Here is a 19,159-nt window from a genome sequence, read left to right on the forward strand (position 1 = left end):
CTGGCAGGGTTGAGTGAGATGGCTTAATCTGTGTTCTTTGGATAATCATAAAAAAATATGTAGGGGCTTCAATATTTTCATTGGAACTAAGCAGAATTTGGCTTGTGGTTTAGAACATTTTTCACAGCAAGGGACAAGAATTAGGATTGGGAACTGGAAAGAAACATAACAATGCCAGTGCTCCTGACTCTGCCCTTTGTTATGGGTTATTGGAAAAGCCTTCCGTATCCTTTTCATTTGGCTCTTTACTTGCAGGAGAGAATATGGAACAGGCATTAACCAGCTTTTGCACTAAGTATTGTGGCAATCTACTTAAAATAATGGAAGAATGCTTTTGACTTTAAAAAAAATACATAAATCAAACTGATAAAACTCATAAGTCTGATGGGAGGCTGTTTTATTGTAATATTTAATCAGGTTGGTTTGTCTTTCTCCATAAGGTCACACATTTTTTGAGTCATAATATAAACTGTAAGTTTCTTCCTTGTATGTGTGTCTCTGAAGCACTGTTTTGAAAGCAGACCTATTATATAGGTGAAATGAGAACTGTCTATCAGTATTCATGAGGAGTAATGATCTACAAAGAGGCTATACGTTCAATCCACTTATTATGAACAGAAATAAAAATGCTTGAAAATAAGGAGGAAATGTATGTAGTGCATGCATGTAAAGTACAAGTCTTGCTGAATTTTCCTCTGGTTTGAAGAAAATACCGAAGACATTTTCTTGCTTTAAATTTACATTACTTTTAGGAATTATGTTTTGTAATCTATACTAATGGATTGTCTTTGAGATTGTGCGCCCAAACCTTGGCCTGGCTGAATTGTACAGGAACAGGCGAATATTGAAGAGGGAGCCAACGTTGGCATTAGGCCACATTTCTGCCCCTCACCTGGATCACTAGGAGCAGCCAGGATGTTGATTTGGCTCCTAGCACAAATTAGAGACTTGTTTGTTTGAGAGATGCCTCATTGCTCATTCTTTTTGGGGTTAAAAGCATCAAATTTGTAAGAAAAGAAACAAAAGATTTCTATATAAACAGAAAAATCCCAGTTTGGGTTACAAGAAGTTCTTCTTCAGTGATTGGTCCCTATTGTAGTCCATTGAGGGCTTACATATACACACCATTCTTCCAGAGCCGGAGAATTTGAAAGTAGTAGTGTCCATTGGTCGTCACATCCACCCTTGCTTTGCCTCATGGTTTCGTTTGAGGTGATAAAGGGCAGGGTGAACTGGCCACATCTCCAGTTCCTTCTCACTGCCGCAGAGTCCAGATGAAGCTACTAGCGTCCTCTTGTGTGTTGTGTATATACTTAGTTTTTGTTGTAGTATTTGCTGTTTTTACTGTTTTAACATAGTTTTAGCTTTTTTTAGTAGTATTTGGAATAGAACTGAGACTTTGGGGGAATCTGTTTACTGGTTATACCCTCCCTCCGTACCCAGGCATGGGTACTGGACTATGCCGAAGATGCCAGGATTTAAGATCTGCACCTCCTGTCCATGTTCCTTCTCGATCAGCAACTAACATCAACACTGCCTCAACTGCTTGGGAGAAGCCCACATTTCATTCAGCTGCAGTATCTGCCAGTCCTTCCCAAGCCATACCCGAGAAGGCCAGGCTCTCTGCCTTAAGAAGCACCTCATGGAAGTCACCATAAGGTCTCAGTCGTACCTAGGCTGGGGAACTGCCCCCTGTATATTGGCCTGAGACAGCCAGGTATGCGTCTCCGGCTCTGGAGATCGAGTCCACCTCCAGTGATAGCACCAGTACAGACCCCATGCTGGGGCCTAGGTGGGAGATGAGAAAGCATGTGCATAAGCATGGCAGTAAATCTTCTTCCAAATTGAAGATGGGCGATGTGCCATCCATGAGTTCCACACCCTCCAGGATTTAAGAGCCACACTTCAATCAATGGGTATCTACACACCTGCACCCAAGCAGAAATTCTACCATCTGCTCACCTACACAACGGTTCAGGACTTCCCAGTTCTTCCACCAAAAACCATACGAACCATCATGCAAGCACCAGACGACCCAACAATCCTGTCCTCCAGGCCTGCCTTCATCCTCACACATACAACCCTCTTAGAAAAGATATTTCTGAGACCACTAGAGAGCCGCCAACCTTCTCTGCATGTCAGCCTGTCCCCCATTTCCCATTCCCACTTTCTCCGAGCTGCTAATGCACCACAACAGCAGGATCAGACATTCCGATCCACAGATGCTTCACCTCAGAGCATGGTATTTGGATGGGCATCTTCTCTAGAAGAGTGCTCGTTGGAAATGAAAGGCATCCTATTGAGCAGTAGGAAATAGTACATTAGGTGTTCCTACTGGACCATGTGGAAATGCTTTGCCTCCTAGGCCCAACAAAAAGGGCTTTTCCCAGAGGACGTGAAGATTCCACTTCTTTTGGATTACTTCCTGTTCTTAAAGATGTCAGGGATTGCCCTAAACTCTTTCAAGGTACACTCTCCCATGGAAGGACACTCTCTATTTACACATCCGTTGATTAGTACGTTTTGGAAAGGCCGTTTGAGAATGTCTCACCTGTACAACCTATTGCTCCCCAATGGGACTTCAACCTCGTTCTATCGGCACTGATGAAACAACCCTTTGAGCTGCTGGCTTCATGTTCTATGATCCTTCTTTCCATGAAAGTCACCTTCCTTGTGGCTATCACTTCAGTGAGATTGGTAGGAGAACTTGGTGCTATGATGGCAGATCCCCTCCTTTCATCACTTTCCATAAAGACAAAGTCTCCCTGCACCTACATCTTAAGTTTCTACCAAAGTTTCTCTCTCGGTTTCATCTCAGTCAACCCATCCACTTATCTGCTTTCTTCCTGAAGCCTAATGGCTTGGAAGAGGAGTGATGACTTCACTCCCTTGGCATCCACTGGGCCTTGGCCATCTACCTACAGAGGACAAGATTGATCAGAAAGTCTCCTAGATTATTTATCGCAATAGCGGAGAGTTAAGGGGCAAGCAATTTCCACATAGAGAATCTCCAAATGGATTTCTGGATGCATTGCACTATGCTATTGTTGTCGGACGTAGGGCCCATTCCACTTAAGGCCCAAGTGTCCACCATGGTCCCCTTCCATGATATACTGCTTAGGGACATATGTAGGGCGGCCATGTGGAGTTCAGTACATACCTTCACCATACATTATGCCTTGGTGCAGAACTTTGTGACAGATGCCTCATTCGGCATGACTGTCCTCCGCTCAACTGTTCCATCTTCAGCTTCACACCCTCCTCTGAAAAAGGTACTGCTTGTTAGTCATCCTCAGTGGAATACAATAGGGACCATCACTCGAAGAAAAAGAGGTTACTTCTCTGTAACTGAAGGTTCTTCGAGATGTGTAGTCCCTATCTGTATTCCACCTCCCGCTCTGCTGTGGATCTGTTGGATTTGCAGTAGGGAAGGAACTGGAGACATGGTCGGTCCTCCCTGCCCTTTATCGCCTTGGACTAAACTATGAGGTGAAGCAAGGGTGCGTGCGCGGACCAACGGACACCACTACTTTGAAATTCTCCAGCTTCAGTCACATGGCACATGCGTAAACCCTCAGTGGAATACAGATAGGGGCCACACATCTCGAAGAACCTCCAGTTACAGGTAAGTAACCTCTTTGGCTCCAACTACTGCTTAGTCCTGCCTTTGACAACCAGCCACTGTAGCTGCTTGTATAGGGCTCCTTGGCTTTCCATTGACTATCTGATGGAGACTAAAGTCCCTAGTCTTCCTTCATTATGCCACCCTGTCCACCTAAGCTTAGTGTTAACTCATTGCTTGATGATGTTCAGTAGGTCAAGTGCACTGTGTCACAGCAGTGCCCATATTTTGGTAAATTTGATTTGACATTGATGAGAATGAGAGTCCTACTGACCCAAGCATGGCAAGATCAAGTGCTGCAACACCCCTAAGCTCACTTGAAAATTCCAGCCAGAGTATCTCAATGTCTATTCTGAGACTTGGTATTTTATTACACGTAGTGTGTGGAAAAGCAAAGAAATGAAACAATCCAAAATGCCAATTCACTGAATCTCTGAAGTCTTTATATTCTGCGAAAGTCACATATGACTGTGTCCTATGTTGATTAATATTCTGAAGGATTCATGAGACAGTATTTGTAAGCTCTGAAAAAAAATATTGGTTTGATTTTTGCAGAGCATTGGCTGTGATGACTACCTGGGCTCAGACAAGGTGGCTGACAAATGCGGAATATGCGGAGGGGACAACACTGGTTGCAAGGTGGTCTCTGGCGTTTTCAAACACACGCTAACAAATCTTGGCTACCACAAAATAGTAGAAATTCCTGAAGGGGCTATTAAAATCAACATTACCGAGATGTCCAAGAGCAACAACTACTTGGGTAAGTTGTATTTCATTCCAGATAAAACATGATTGGTGTGATGATTCAGTTTGCCTGGAGGTTTGTCCCAGTTAGTGCTCTCTCAGCAAAGTGAGAGGAAATGCAAAGGCATGGATGAAAATTATTGACAAGAATACCAACTCATTGTTTCTGTTTCTCGGTTATACTGGCAGGACAAACTCCACGATTTGTATCTATTGCCCTGTCCAGGAGAGTTTTGCTTTACTTTCCCTGTTCATTCGTTCCAATGTGGGAAATATACTTCACACTTTCTAAATCTTCTCTAAAATGTTAGTGAGGCCATTGTCTCCAGCAAGGCAGGCTGCTAGTCAGTTGAAAGCCATTGAAAACAGGATTCTCCTATTTCCTTAAAAAAACACCACCACAACATGCAGAACTTTTAATGCAAAAGGTACCCTGATCACAGTCACAGCACCGAGTATTTGTGTGTGTGTTTGTTTGTTTTGGGAAGGCATCTGCAGAATACAGTGTCATTCAGATGTGAAGAAATATCATGAGAATTAAATAGGAAGTGAGAATCTGGGAGTATCAGGTAACACCAGACATCTGGAGGTACGTTTTCAGAGCTGACTGGTGTCTGGTATTGGGGCTGGTGTGGAACTTCCTGTTTTACAAACATAGACCTGCCATGTCTACCGTTTGTGAGTCTTTCCCTATTTGGCTTCACACAGCTCATCTGCAAGGCCCCTAGCCTGTCCTCATTTAAGTCCCTCTTAAAGACCCACTTCTGCCAGACTGCCTAAAGCAAATCCAGTTATATTGGTGCGCCCATCGTGAGTGCCATTAGCAAACATAAACAACAATGGAGCTCTGCCTGAGAGCTTTCAAAGATTCCAGATCAAAAGGGATCATTGTGGTCTTCTAGTCTGACCTCCTGTATAACACAGGCCATGGAACTTCCCCAAAATAATTCCTAGAGCAGATCTTTTAGAAAAACATCCAATCTTGACTTAAAAATGGTCAGGGATGAAGAATCCACCATGACCTTAGACTGTAATCAGATCACCCTTTAACATTCTCTTTGTTAAGCTAAATAGATGGAGCTGGAGTCTATCACAATAATAGGTTTTCAAATCCTTTAATCATTCCTGTGGATGTTCTCTGAATCCTTTCCAATTTTTTCAACTTCCTTTTGAATTGTGGACCCCAGAACTGGCCACAGTATTCCAGCAGCGGTCACACTAGTGCCAAATACAGAAGTAAAATAACCTCTCTATTCCTACTAAGAGATTCCCCCGTTTATGCATCAAAGGATTGCATTTGAACTTTTGGTCACAGCATCACAGTGGGATCTCATGTTCAGCTGATTATTCACCCCCTCCCCCAATTTTTTTTCCAAAATCTTCACCGCTGTCGTCCTTAGCCAGCCCTCCTAGAATTGTCCAAGTGCATTAGAAGCTTCAGACCCTAGTATTCCATTTAACAGCTCTCCTAACATCATCTATTTCTAATGTCTCTGCCACTGCTAACCAACAGAAAGAAGGGAAACATTATTATCCCTATTGTCACTTGCCATTTTCTTATCCTTTCTGCTTTTTCCTTTGCACTTCCTACTTCTTTTTCTTCCTGTTGCTAGCAAGAGGTGGAAAGGAATTTGACTAGTTTTACAGAAATCTCTCTGTGTAGACAGGAGTCCTTTGGGGAGGTAGAGAACTGTATATTGTAATGTGTCCTTGTACATTTCTTCCTTTAGCCAAAAGTGTGATTCTTCAGACTAATACAAGAAAGACTAGACTTGTGGTTCTGCTGACATACTAAAACCTAGACATTTTGGAGCTCTTGTAAGAGAGCCTATTCACATAGTATTTCTGACCCTGGCTACTTCCCAATCAAAGAATTTTTCTGATAAGCTGTATATAAGCATGAGTTTTTGGTTTCCTCTGTGAACTTTTTGAGCTGTGTCCATCTCTCTTAACTAATTTGGTGATGAAGGGAATGAATTATTCTGTATGAGCAACTTCCATAGATACAGTATGTTTGGAAGAAAATGTGGAATTCTTATATCAAAAGGGTGAAAATGTAGTTTGCCGGGCAAACTGCTGGAAGTCATCACATAATGAAAGCTGTCAAACCATGAAATTGCAGATAATTTTTCTTTCAGATGTACATGCCAGCATCTGAAAACAGCAGAAAAACACCCTTAACCCTAGTGAAATGTGCTGGGCCACGTCAACATTCTTTGAATGCACAGAGCAGAAAAATAGTAACATTTTTGCTTAAAAATAATCGAGACTCTTGGCATGTATGGGAAAATAGCAAGCCGTGTGTTTCCCATGCTTCTCCTTATTCCCAGAGCTCTTTCTGGTTTGTTTGTGCCACCACCAATTACATTTTTTTCGATACTGTCACATATGGTTCATTATGGATTTTAGATGTCTAAATTAACCAAATTAGCCTCCCTGACACTGAACATTCTCGGGTAGTGGTTCCATCCATGAAATTACTAGCCTCTCTGCTTATCCCATAAGGGCACAGCTAACTTCTCTGCTTTCACAAGTTGCAGTCAACTAATGATCAACAAATCTGCTTTTAAACAAGGCCCTGCTTTAGCATACAGGCAAAGAAGGTGAGCTAGAGGACCAGGATATGACCGCTTGCAAAATGTTCATTGATAGTTGATTGTGAAGTGCAATGGGGAATTAAAGGCAGACATTTCCCAGTAGGTGGAAGGCAACAAAGCTCCTGCAGCCAGCTCTGTGTTCAAAATCTGGGCACTCTGGCAGTTTTTGATAGAGAAGGACTTGAACCATAACATTGGATCTCAACGTTCCCCAACACTGAGCTGTTCAAAACCCAGATCTGGAATTTGCAAACTTCCCTACATTTAGTGGGATGAATAGAAACCTTGAATCTAAACATGCCAGAGTTCAGGGTCCCAATTCAACAAAGCACTTAAGCACGTACGTAATTGCTTTGATGAACTGTGGTTTAGGATCTAATTCTGCCACCTTTGCTCACACCAAACAGGGATTTATTACATAAATAATCCCACAAAGTCAACAGGGCTGCTTGTGGAGTAAGGTACTGCTTGATGTAAAGAAGGCAGAATTGGGTCCTTAGTTTTTTGTCACATAATATGCATATTGCATGTGTTTTCTTTCATTGCAGAATCGTGAATCACACTTCAGCAAATGCCCTGGGAACCTACGCTGAGTTTTTAGTTTGTAACAAAACATGGAGGCCATCTATGCTCCATGTGGTTTCATTACACAGTTTTTGCACAGCACCAAATTTATCACACTTCTGCTCTTCACAATTTTGTGTCTGACAAACCCCAAATGCAGTGAGGAAAAACATGTTCTCACAATACAGTATTTCCAGCTTGGCTGAAACCAGGAAGTACTAGAAACGGTAGAAGGGATCTGTGGGGTTTCAAGTTGGATTTCTTGACCAAAGAGATTCAAATTCAGCTAAAATTCATACAAACATCTAAACATTTGTACGCTTCTCCAAACCAGATTTGCAAACCTTTTGAAGTTGACCCATCACTAGCAATTATAATTGGGAGCCAGGCCCAGAGTGTGCTAAGCAGAACGGCTTTGACAGCAATATTTAACGAGGGTAACTTGTTCATTCTTGCTAGTTCTAGGTGTAGTTTTCTCAGCAATTTGTTCAGACTAACATCTATATGAAAGAGACAGTGGTTAGGGGATAATGATGTTTAAGTTGCTTATACTTTAAAACAATAATAAAATGTTGTCTTTAGAACAAAACCCTAGTGTTCGGAACAGGGTTTGTAGTGTTTCCAGAACATGTGATATTATCCAGGTATTCAGAAAATTCAAATTAAAAGAAGACATGCAGTAAATATCATAAGATCAGGGCAGACTGGTTCAAAAGTTAAGTATTTAAACACAGGTAACCTCATGTGTCTTTAAATTTGACATTTCAGAAGAGATCTTCATAATATCCTTGGACAGTGTTCATAGTTTTTTCAGCTTTGTTTGCTACCTAAATGGTCTCAAGTATAACACTATTATCTATGTATCCTTCAAAACACCTCAAAACTTTCCTAGTGATTATAAGTTTCCAGATTCTTTGTTCTGATTTCATTTCACATGACATCACTTTCAAACATCTTGGGTGCTACTTACTTTAAACATTAAGTAGTAATGAGCATATTTACCAACTCACTTATTTTAGTCTCAGCAGTTCAATTTGGAAATGAGTTACAATTCAGATTACCTACCTACTAACTACCTTAGGTTTAGGGCAGGTCCACACTGGGGCGGGGGATCGATCTAGGAAACGCAACTTCAGCTACGAGAATAGCGTAGCTGAAGTCGACGTTTCCTAGATCGAACTAAATTTACTTACTGCGGGTCCACGCGGCGCAGGCAGGCTCCCCCGTCGACAGCGCTTCCTCCTCTCGGCAAGCAGGAGTTCCGCAGTCGACGGGGGAGCGCTTCTGGGATCGATCTATCGCATCCAGATGAGACGCGATAAATCGATCCCAGAAGGTCGATCTCTACCCGCCGAATTGGGCGGGTAGTGTGGACCTACCCTTAGACTCATCTCGATGCAGTCTGAACTCTACATGTAATTTGCATTACTTCTTTTGAAAGTGGTTCTCAATAATGTCTGACAAGCTTGTCAGGTAGACATCTGATGCAACAGAGCAGTTGCCCACACTAAAATTCTTCATCTGGAGCAGCAGTTCTGTGACATGCCCAGCTGTGCATAGAAATGGGATGAAGGCCTATTTTTTTTTTTTTATCCCAATGGTAAAATTATGATCCATTGAAACTAATGGAAATTTTGCAATGGACTTAGGTGGGATCAGGATTTGTACCATTGACCTCTCTTGGTCTTACAATTCTACTTGAGCAGCAAAATGTTGTGTTTGAATGTAAATATTTTAACATCCTGGGGATTAAGACTTAGAGTAGATAAATAATTTAAAAGCTGTATAATATCAATCTGACACTGTTATTCTGAAAGTGGCTATTTTACCAGATGTCTTTAAGACCTAATTTGAAGGAGCTGATTGATTTTGTTATTCATTGCCTCTCAACAAATAGAGATCTTAGGGAAAGAATGTTCAGCATTAAGTATCAAAAGTTGGCTTATTTGTCTGAGGATATAATGGCCAAAAAGCCAAAAGTGATAAAAGTATATTAATCCTATCTAATGGTCTGATAATCTGGACAATCATATCTCCAGAAAAAAACTCCCATTCTGGACTCTGAAAACCTTAGCATCCAGTCCTACAAGCCCTTTAGTACCAAACATAGTGCTTACCAGTATTAGCAATACTGGGACATTTTATGGACAGAAACTAGTGCAGATAAGATTTTGGACAAGCCACTTAACCTCTCTGTCGCCTTATCTGTATATCTACTGCACAGACTGTGAGGCTTAATTAACTGATGATTATAAAGTACTTTAAGATCATCAGATAAAATGTGCTAATTTTTTCTTTATTATTTCTTCCTGGAATGGTTCATCTTTGCAGGCATTAAGAGATATGTGGAACATTAGAATTAATGCCAATTTTGCTTAGCATACAACAGAACCATATTTAGACTTTTTAGTGAGGAAATGGGAGGTTTATTTCCTCTAATAAATACAAAATAGACAGTATGTGTGTTTAAACAAGAATCTGAAAGTTCAAATCAAGTTTTGTTTGTTTGTTTGTTTTAGAACAAAGTCTGGGGGATATAGCTAGTGTCCTTTTGAACTGGACATATTGCTTAGTATGTCTGAATGTTTAAGTGGATTTAATAAATTTGTGTTGTGAAAATGAGATTGGATGAAGCCAAAAACTTAGAGAAGATTCTGTGAAAAATATTTTGATTCAATATCCCCTGCAGCAGAGAGAACATTTCAAACATAATGTCTCATGAGAAACATTATCAGCAGCCCTGAAGCTTGAAATAACATTTTTAAACCAATGTACATCTACAGCAAATAAATGAATTAAGTATTTTAAACCATTGACAGAGGAGTTTGAAAATAAACATTGTTAGAGGCACTCCTTTTTCACATTTAATCATCTAGATTCTAAAATGTCAAGGTAATTTGTGGCTAGCCGACTGACTGACTGTTATGTTAACTAGGTTTCGTTTTTATTTAATATATTTAAAATCAGAATCTGGAGAACTGGATTACAGAGGCCAAGGTTAATGGCTTGTTGTGTGCTATACAGAACAGGTGCAATACAGCTAGTCTGGGGATGGTGGGCTTGGAATTAGGATGTATGAGTGGTTTGAGGTCACTGAGCCAGAATAGCTATGAAAATAAAGAAGGAAATCAGTACAGTGATCTAAGTTCTCAACATCAAGGGCACAACTAAGCACCAGGAGCTTGATCCAGCACTAACTGGAAGGAAGGGGATCTAGGGGAAGATTTCATTATGGCCATGGATCTATTGGTAAGGGTGAAACACGTATTCATTTTTGACCCTATTGTGCCTTCGAACCACATCAGAAACAACTTTCTTTAGGTCTGATACTGCTTGTGCTTAGTCTCATGCCAGAGGAGGAGAATTTATTTAACCAAGTTTAATGTGCACAAAGGGATCTGCTTATAGTGAACTCATATGTAATGGTATTCTGCTTGTAGTTGAGCTCAGTGAGAGTCCCAGATTGCTAGTGAGAGCCATAGATGAATCACTAAAGATTCTTCCAATTTCTTTCCAATTGTGGGGAAAAGTCCCTGACAGTTTTTTTTATTTTGTTTTCACAATGCATAGCACAATTCAAAGCTCTGTGAATGCGGCTATGGTTTGTGAAATTCCCTGGGAAATTTTGACTGCTGCAGATCTGTTACCATATATAAAGTTCATATACTCTGTGTGTGTGTGTGTGTGTGTGTGTGTGTGTGTGTGTGTGTGTGTGTGTGTGTGTGTGTGTGTGTGTGTGTGTGTGTGTGTGTGTGTGTGTGTGTGTGTGTGTGTGTGTAGATCATTGTATGCATGAGAAAGGTGTATGTGTATGGTGCACTCATCATAATGCATATATTGCATATAACAGATGCAGTGATGATATCCAGGTTGTCCTGGAACCATCTTGTACCCATCCTGCCTGCTAATCCAGCTCCACCGGACGGACCTTTTCTCATCCTCAGAATGAGGAGCTCTTGCTGAACATGTATAGAAAATAAAGATGTAAAGAAATTTATTCACATAGAGGCTGAAACTAAGCATGGGAACTTAGATCAAAAGGAGAATTTCTGAGAATTATAAGCATGTGAATACAGGCGGTTACAATCAAAGCCTCTATGCAAAGTTAATTCAAGGATTTGCTTTAATATCACTAAAATGTGCCTATCTGTGGTAAAACAGCAAACCAATAGGCATTTGTATGTTGTTGTTATATTGTGAGTACCTGTATAATAATGGTTTTTAATGAGGAGAACTCTTTGTTGGCAATAGATGTAGTATAAAGCAAAACATTTGTAAGAGACTCATAGGATTGGAAGGGACCTCGCAAGGTCATCTAGTCTAGTCCCCTGCACTCATGGCAGGACTAAGTCTTATCTAGACCGTGTATTAAAGTTACTTGATAACTTTTGGTTATTTACTTTTTTTTGCCATTGAACTTGTTTTTGTAACTGATTCTTTTCCAATGGTGTTTGTCATGTTTTCCTTTTACTTTGAAATTTTTCAGATCTCTTCAACTCATTTACAAAAAATTTTTCCACCCCAGTAAGCTTTTAGGTTTATACTACAGCTAAATAAAATGCATTTAAATTCATTTTAATTTTGAAAACTTTTGAAGCATTTATTTATTGTCTTGTTCCCTTTAAGGTAACCATCTAATAGATACCTCATATGCCTGCTTTACACTATAGACATTTGTTTCTCACAGAATAATTGAAACATTTTTAAAATAGATTATTTTATGTGCTTATGAAAATGCCAAAGCATTCATACCTGCTTGTATAAAGGATGGAATTTCTAATGTGCTCTGGTAGAGTGCTACAGCCAAAACCTGAAAACAGTTGTTGGACGGGGTGAACGCAGTATTTTGTAGCAGTTGCTTGACTTGCATTTGCTTGCTGTAAAGTGAAAACTTAATTTGTGTCAGTGTAACACAGTGAATGTGAAATCACAAATCTCTTCCTCTCCCATTGGAGGTATTCAATCAAATTCTTCCCTCACTTTCTCCTTCTAAGAGATGCATTGGGTTATGGAAATGATCTGCTAGTTTTAATTGAGAATCCAGAGATTGAGTAAACCAGGTTTTGAAAGCTGCAGTGCTGGATTCCTGAAAATGATGCCCTCCAGTGCAGTTTTTCAAAAGCTCAAAAAGGTTGGAGTTTGGGTTTAGTTTCCAGAAGTATCCAAAAGTTCTGGGGTCAAATTATGTTCTCAGTTACATGAGTAGGAATCTAGGGTAATTCATCTGAGTTTGATAAATGCTGAAGGCTGTTGAAGAGTTACTTAGGTTTTCATCAGTTTAAATGATTCCTAAGCACAGCTTAGCCAAACTATCCTTACCACCTGAGTCTGCACAGTTGGGCTGCTAGCTCATGAGAACAGACTTCTGGCATATCAACTACAGGTCCCAACTGAAATACTGTAGGAAACTGTTTCTTGTTGCATTTTGTTTCTAGTTCTGGCTAGAACCTGGATTTGAAAATACAACACAAAATGGAGTAAAAAAAAAAATTAAATCAACATTTGACCTCCTCAGAAGGTTTGAATCTAGATCTGCACTAAAAATGAGTGAAGGCTCAAAGAAAATCTTGTTTTTTTTTCCAAGTCAGTTCACCCATTCCTACTCTACTGGCACTGGTTGATTATTACAGCCATAATTAAATATCTCAGGGTAGAAAAAGGTGCAAGCATTTTACTGAGGCTAGAATATGACCAGAAAAATCACTGTACAATATAGGTATTTGATTAAAATAATTAATAAAGACAAAAACTGTGCAATGTCTTTAAATTTTCTGAGGTATTAACCTAGAGCGGAGGACAAATGGCATAGGGTTAGTTTTATGTGAAGATGTATCAGTGAATACATATAAGCTTCAAAGAGTTTAAGGAATAGGATGGTACAAAGTTAATGAATGGATTCTTGTTCAAGGAAAATTTAGACAAGCTTTCCGGTACAGGGCTACTAATACAGGACTCAAATAAGGCTAGAAGTGGACTTTTTGAGAGGTGCTTAAAGAGCTGTATAAAGAAAAGAGAGGTCAGATATTTAATCTAATTTTCAAATTGCCATTTTTAAGTAAGAAAATAGATCCATGCTTACCTGAGTTAATACATTTGTTATGGTCAATTGCAATCTCTTTCAATTGGGTCATCCATAGTATGGAGATAGCATAGGTTTATGTGATGAATGAAGACAGACATCCCTCCAAGAAATGGAATTTAAGACTATAGTTACCCTTGTGCTGAACTGAGAGATACCAGATTGTGCAGGAAAGGTCCCTTCCTTAATTGTGGCTTTGCCAGAGAAGCTGAGTCTGATTTTTGCTGTGTTAACTCCTTAAGATTATTTATTTGTTATCTCCATGATATGAGAATTGGTGTAATACTGATTGATGTTAGCTTTCTTTGGGGCTGATGTTGTTTAAATTATGTTCATTGCCTTGAGACTTGGAATGGGTTTCAGTTTATAAATCAAGAAGTAAGTAAAATGATATACTAATTAATTCTGGCAAAATCTCTTTGTTTAGACTGATAGTATTCGTTCAGTGGTCTTTCTCTGCTGGATCTCAGCCTAAATATCTGATCCTTTTTTGGACCTCTTAGTTCTATAACTCTTTAATAGCTGAATTTTACAAGTTGAAAATGTCCTTCTGCTGTTTTGGGAAGGGTACTTTTATGTGTGAAATCAGACCTGGCAAACAGTCCCCTTACCGTCTTCTTAGAGTCAGTCTTGCATGGTTTGTAATCATGTCAGCTTTAATACAGGCAATCAGGCTGCCAAGTTGCATTTGATGAATACAAGATAGTGATGAAGAGGAGTGCGATTCCCTGACTTACCCTTTGACGGGACAGAAATTTTGGCAGCATAATTTGTCAGGAATCTTAGGGTCAGTCTTAACTTGGATTTTTCCTTATGTAATCATGTTGCTGTCACTACACGTTTGGGTTCTCTCCATCTAAAGAAACATAGCGAGGATAAGGTTGGCTGTCTGTGTTGTTGTGGAAAAATCCTCATCCTTCTTTTTCTTGCAATTTAAAGTTTGTTATTGGTAGTGCTGTTTACACAGCCCTTCCTTCTGCTGCTGTTATAATGTCCTTTTTTAACAGGTCCAGCATGTAGTGGCTAGACCTCCTATATGTGTGTTAATTCTAGATTACAGGGCTATTCAGATTACAGTTTCTTGTACTGTTGTCCACCTGTCTGGAAACAGCTATGTAGTGTAGTCAGTACTTTCCATGTCAGGTTAGCCTAGGCTGGCACTTGGACAGACCTTGCGTAGTGACATTAAGCAGCACACCCTGTGTCAATCTGGGAACTATAGTTCTTAAAGCCTTTCTGCGGCCAGCAGCTTTAGTGAAGATGCCCCTTTGTATTCACTAGAACCACATTCAGTCTCTTCTTTACCCCAAGGGATGTGATAAACTGGTTATAAGATATTATTTTGTACATAGGCACGGGAAGTAGGGGTGCAGAGGGTGCTGCAGCACCCTGGGGTTTTATGCGGGGCCACTGGCCCCGCGCCCCACTCCCCAGCCGCGGACTCCGAGCAAAATCCTGGGGGTGCTTCCCACACCTATGCCCTGGCCCGGCCCTCCGTTCCCCAACCCCTCACCTCACCTGGGGCTCAGGTCCCTGCCGCTGGCCCTGTGCCCGGGATCCTGTGCCCGGCCTCACCCCTACTCCCAAGTCTCCACTCGTGGGGCCCGCCCCTCTCCTGGCCCTGTGCCTGGGGCTCTGCTCCTGGATTAAAAGAATTAAAAGAACTATCCTTTGGGTAGTATCTATAGCCAATTCCTCTCATCAGTTCACATGTGAAAAGTTCTGACCAGAGTTATGTAGATGATGGTTTTTTTTTCTGATGGTACTGGACAAAGGGGCTAATTAGAGGTGGGCCTACATGCCTCAGAGAAATTTGGGTATCTAGGAACCTCACAATCCCAGTCTGCCTGGGATTTGTGTCATCAAGGTCCAGACACCCCAAAGGGAGAACAGATGGGTTAAATCCCAAAAATAAAGTTAAACCAACAAGTTGCATACTGTTTTGTTGTATTGTAAAATATATCAGTAAGCTCTTTTGTGAAAGCTTGAAATGTCTGGAACTTGATAGTTATGAAATATGTATACAGAATGTGGTTATGAATTTATATATCTGTATATATGAAAAATTGTAACTGTGGTGCAACTTCAGCATCACCGTGACTTTAAAAGCCTTAAACTTACATGTGTAAGTATCTGTCTCCGCCTCTGAGATACTGTAGTAAAATCTGTCTTCGGGTACATGTAGATAAACAAGAAACTGTGGTTTTTTGGCTATTTTATCTATCTGTTTATATAATAATTTTTCTTAATACAGTAAAAGCTGTGTTATCCAGCACTTTACCAGCCATAAAGCTCTAGAAACCAGCATTTCTGATATCTCCATTAAAAGTCCTGTTGGCGTGGGGCTGGCACGCTCCCTACCGGGCTCCATGGGGCTCCCCGGAAGCGGCAACATATTCCTGCTGCTCCTAGGCAGCAGAACAGCCATGGGGGCTTCGTGCGCTTGCCCTGCCCTCCCCGAGCGCTGGCTCCACCTGGCTGAACCTCCATCTAGGGACATGTCTCTGAGCATGAGCAGCAGGGACATGTTGCTGCTTGCGGGGAGCCGCCTGAGGTGAGCACCGCCCAGATACGGCATCGCAAAGCCCCTCCTGTACCCAACCCCCTGCCCCGAGTCCCCTCCCACACCCAAACTTCCTCTGAAAGCCTGAGCCCCCAGCCCTCCCGAACCCAAACTCCCACCCTCCATTGGTAAGTATAACTCTTACTTAACCAGAATTTTTGACTAGCTGGCACCCCCCCATTCCTCCAACATGCCGGGTAACAAAGCTTTTCCTGTATTTGGATTCCAACCAAACTGAAATTCTTGGTTTATTAAACATTTGAAAAATTGGGATTTTTTTCTGTATCTTTTGCCAGCAGAAGGGGGAAAAAAGCTAGTAATCATATCAGGTAAACACATCTGTTGTTCTGATGAGTATGTAGGACTCTACCCAAAACATGAGAGCATTTATATGCAAAGCAACATAAGAGCTTGGGAAAATTCTCAGAAGTGATATATGTTTATTGGCAAAATAAGCAGCCCATCATTTGTCTTATAAATTGCTTGACAGGAACTGAGGCAACAATGTCTAAATGTGTAATCTGTCTGCAGATGTTCAGCCATAACTCTTATATAAGAGTCCTTCAATAAATGGCAGATCTTTAAGGTAACTATTGAATTTCTGTCACAACATTTCATCATTCACTCGTAGGTTCATAGCCCAAAGCCTGCGGGGAGTGTGTGTGTGGGGGGTTGATTCTTCCTCCAAGTGAATCTGGCTGGTCTAGCACAGGTCACCAGGCTTCCAAATTAATAATCTGCTCCGATTTTTTGTTGATTTTACCTAACACTTTTTCTTTCCCTATCCAGTCTTGATTAATGCAACTCAAGGCCAAGAAAGGGGTTCCCTTTCTGCACACATCATCCCCTTCTTGTGCAGGATGAGAGTCAGTCACCTCCATAACACCTCTTATCTGCCGGTCTGCAGGATCAGGTGTCCACATGTGGTTGGGGCAGGACACATGTTATCTTCCCATACAGGGCATCAGTCAAGCTGCATTAACTTTTATATTATGCCTTCTCCAAGGGGAAACAGCAATTAATCATAGTGTCCATTTAGTTCGGCTCCAGTGGAGCCAGACAAGGAGTCAGGGTGCTTCAGAGCAAGTGCAGAGGCATTCCAACCTTCCCCTAATATATGCAGTGTTTGTGGGGTATTTCACTGCCTACTCCAGAGCCTTCCCCCAAAGGAATGATTTTGGAGAAAACTCTGCCAGGGGGACCCGTCCCTACAGAATTTTTCTCCTCAAGGCTCTCTTCCATGTACTGGTTTGTGGAAAGGGGTGATTCTCACCTTTAATATGTTTATAATTTTATATGACCCAAGTGAGTAGCCTCTGCACCTTAACTAAAATGGAAATGGCAAAACTGCCCCAGCTTATGGTGATGAACTCCTGGATTGCCTGTAGTGCTGGTGTTCTTTGAAGTGCTGCATGTACAAAATAACATACCAGCTTCTTTCTGACTGAATCCTTGTGTGCCAAGCATTAGGAAAGCAACAAAACCAGGATGGACTGTGCTGTCTAGACCAGGGGTAGGCAACCTTTCAGAAGTGGTGTGCCGAGTCTTCATTTATTCACTTTAATTTAAGGTTTCGCGTGCCGGTAATACATTTAAATGTTTTTTAGAAAGTCTCTCTATAAGTCTATATTATATAACTAAACTACTGTTGTATGCAAAGTAAACAAGGTTTTCAAAATGTTTAAGAAGCTTCATTTAAAATTAAATTAAAATGCTGATCTTACTCCACCAGCCTGCTCAGCCCGCTGCCAGCCTGGGGTTCGGTTCACCTAGGCCGGCAGCGGGCTGAGCAGGGCCTGCGGCCGGGATGCCGGCTGGCAAGGGGCTGGCAGCCGGGACCCCAGACCTGGGGGGGGGGTTTCAGGGGTCAGGACAGAGGGCTGGGGGTGTGTGTGGGGGGGTGCAGGGCAGAAGACTGTGGTGGGGGAGTTCAGGGGTCAGGGCAGAGGGGTGGGGTTGCGGGGCAGAAGGCTGGGTTTGTGGGGGGGGGTTCAGGGGTCAGGGCAGAGGGCAGTGGGGTGTGGGGGGATTCAGGGGTCAGGGCAGAGAGCTGGGGGGTGTGGAGGTGCAGGGCAGAAGGCTTGGTGTGGAGGGTTCAGGGCAGAGGGCTGTGGGGGTTCAGGGGTCAGGGCAGAGGGCTGGGGTGTGTGGGGGGTGTAGGGCAGAAGGCTGGGGGGGAGTTCAGGGGTGTGGGGGTGCAGAGCAGAAGGCTGGGTGTGGGGGGGAGTTCAGAGGGGTGGGGGTGCAGAGCAGAAGGCTGGGGGTGTGTGTGTGGGGGTTTAGGGCAGAGGGCTGGGGTGCTCGGCTCGTGGGGGTGCTCCCAGCCCCCTGCCTTGAGCAGCTCATGACAGGGGGCTGCAAAGGATATGCCCCGTCCCCCTCCCCGTCCCCAAGGCCCCGTCCCTACCTCCTCTACAGAGCAGCGAGCATGCTGCCGCTCGGCTCTGCTCCGCTCCCCTCCCCCTCACAAGGGCCATCAGCTGATCGGCGGCAGGGAGAGGGAGGGGGGGAGGAGGAGGGGCAGGAAAGCACCACGCTGGGGGAAGAAGTGGGGGAGGGGGGAAGCTTGGCTGCCGCAGGACCAAGCTTCTGCCCCCGCAGGGGAGAGCAGTGGGCGGGGGGGCTGAGCGGGGCTGGGGGCCGGGACCTTGGCAGCGTGCCACTCAAAATCGGCTTGCGTGCCGTGTTTGGCATGCATGCTGTAGGTAGCCGACCCCTGGTCTAGACCATACAGCAGTGGTGGGCAACCTGCCGCCCGTCAGGGTAATCCGCTGGCGGGCCACCAGACAGTTTGTTTACATTTGCACGGCCGCCCACAGCTCCCTGCGGCCCACGTCGCTTCCCGCTGCTCCCATTGGCCGGGAACAGCGAACCATGGCCACTGGGAGCTGCGGGTGGCCATGCAAATGTAAACAAACTGTCTGGTGGCCCGCCAGAGGATTAACCTGACGGGCCGCGTGTGGCCTGTGGGCCGCAGGTTGCCCACCACT

General features: G+C 42.7%; 1 protein-coding gene across 2 annotated transcripts in view; it reads left to right on the top strand.

Annotated features, from left to right (window-relative positions):
• The window catches only part of THSD4 (thrombospondin type 1 domain containing 4), a 598,412-nt gene that overhangs the window by 457,121 nt on the left and 122,132 nt on the right, over window positions 1-19,159 (top strand). For both annotated transcript variants that reach the window (XM_065412285.1, XM_065412286.1), the window contains one exon: window positions 4,178-4,382. In XM_065412285.1, coding sequence (XP_065268357.1) covers window positions 4,178-4,382 — 205 coding nt within the window. The remainder of the gene's footprint in view (window positions 1-4,177; window positions 4,383-19,159) is intronic.

The sequence above is a fragment of the Emys orbicularis genome, chromosome 10, assembly GCF_028017835.1.
Source record: "Emys orbicularis isolate rEmyOrb1 chromosome 10, rEmyOrb1.hap1, whole genome shotgun sequence".
Lineage (NCBI taxonomy): Eukaryota > Metazoa > Chordata > Testudines > Emydidae > Emys > Emys orbicularis.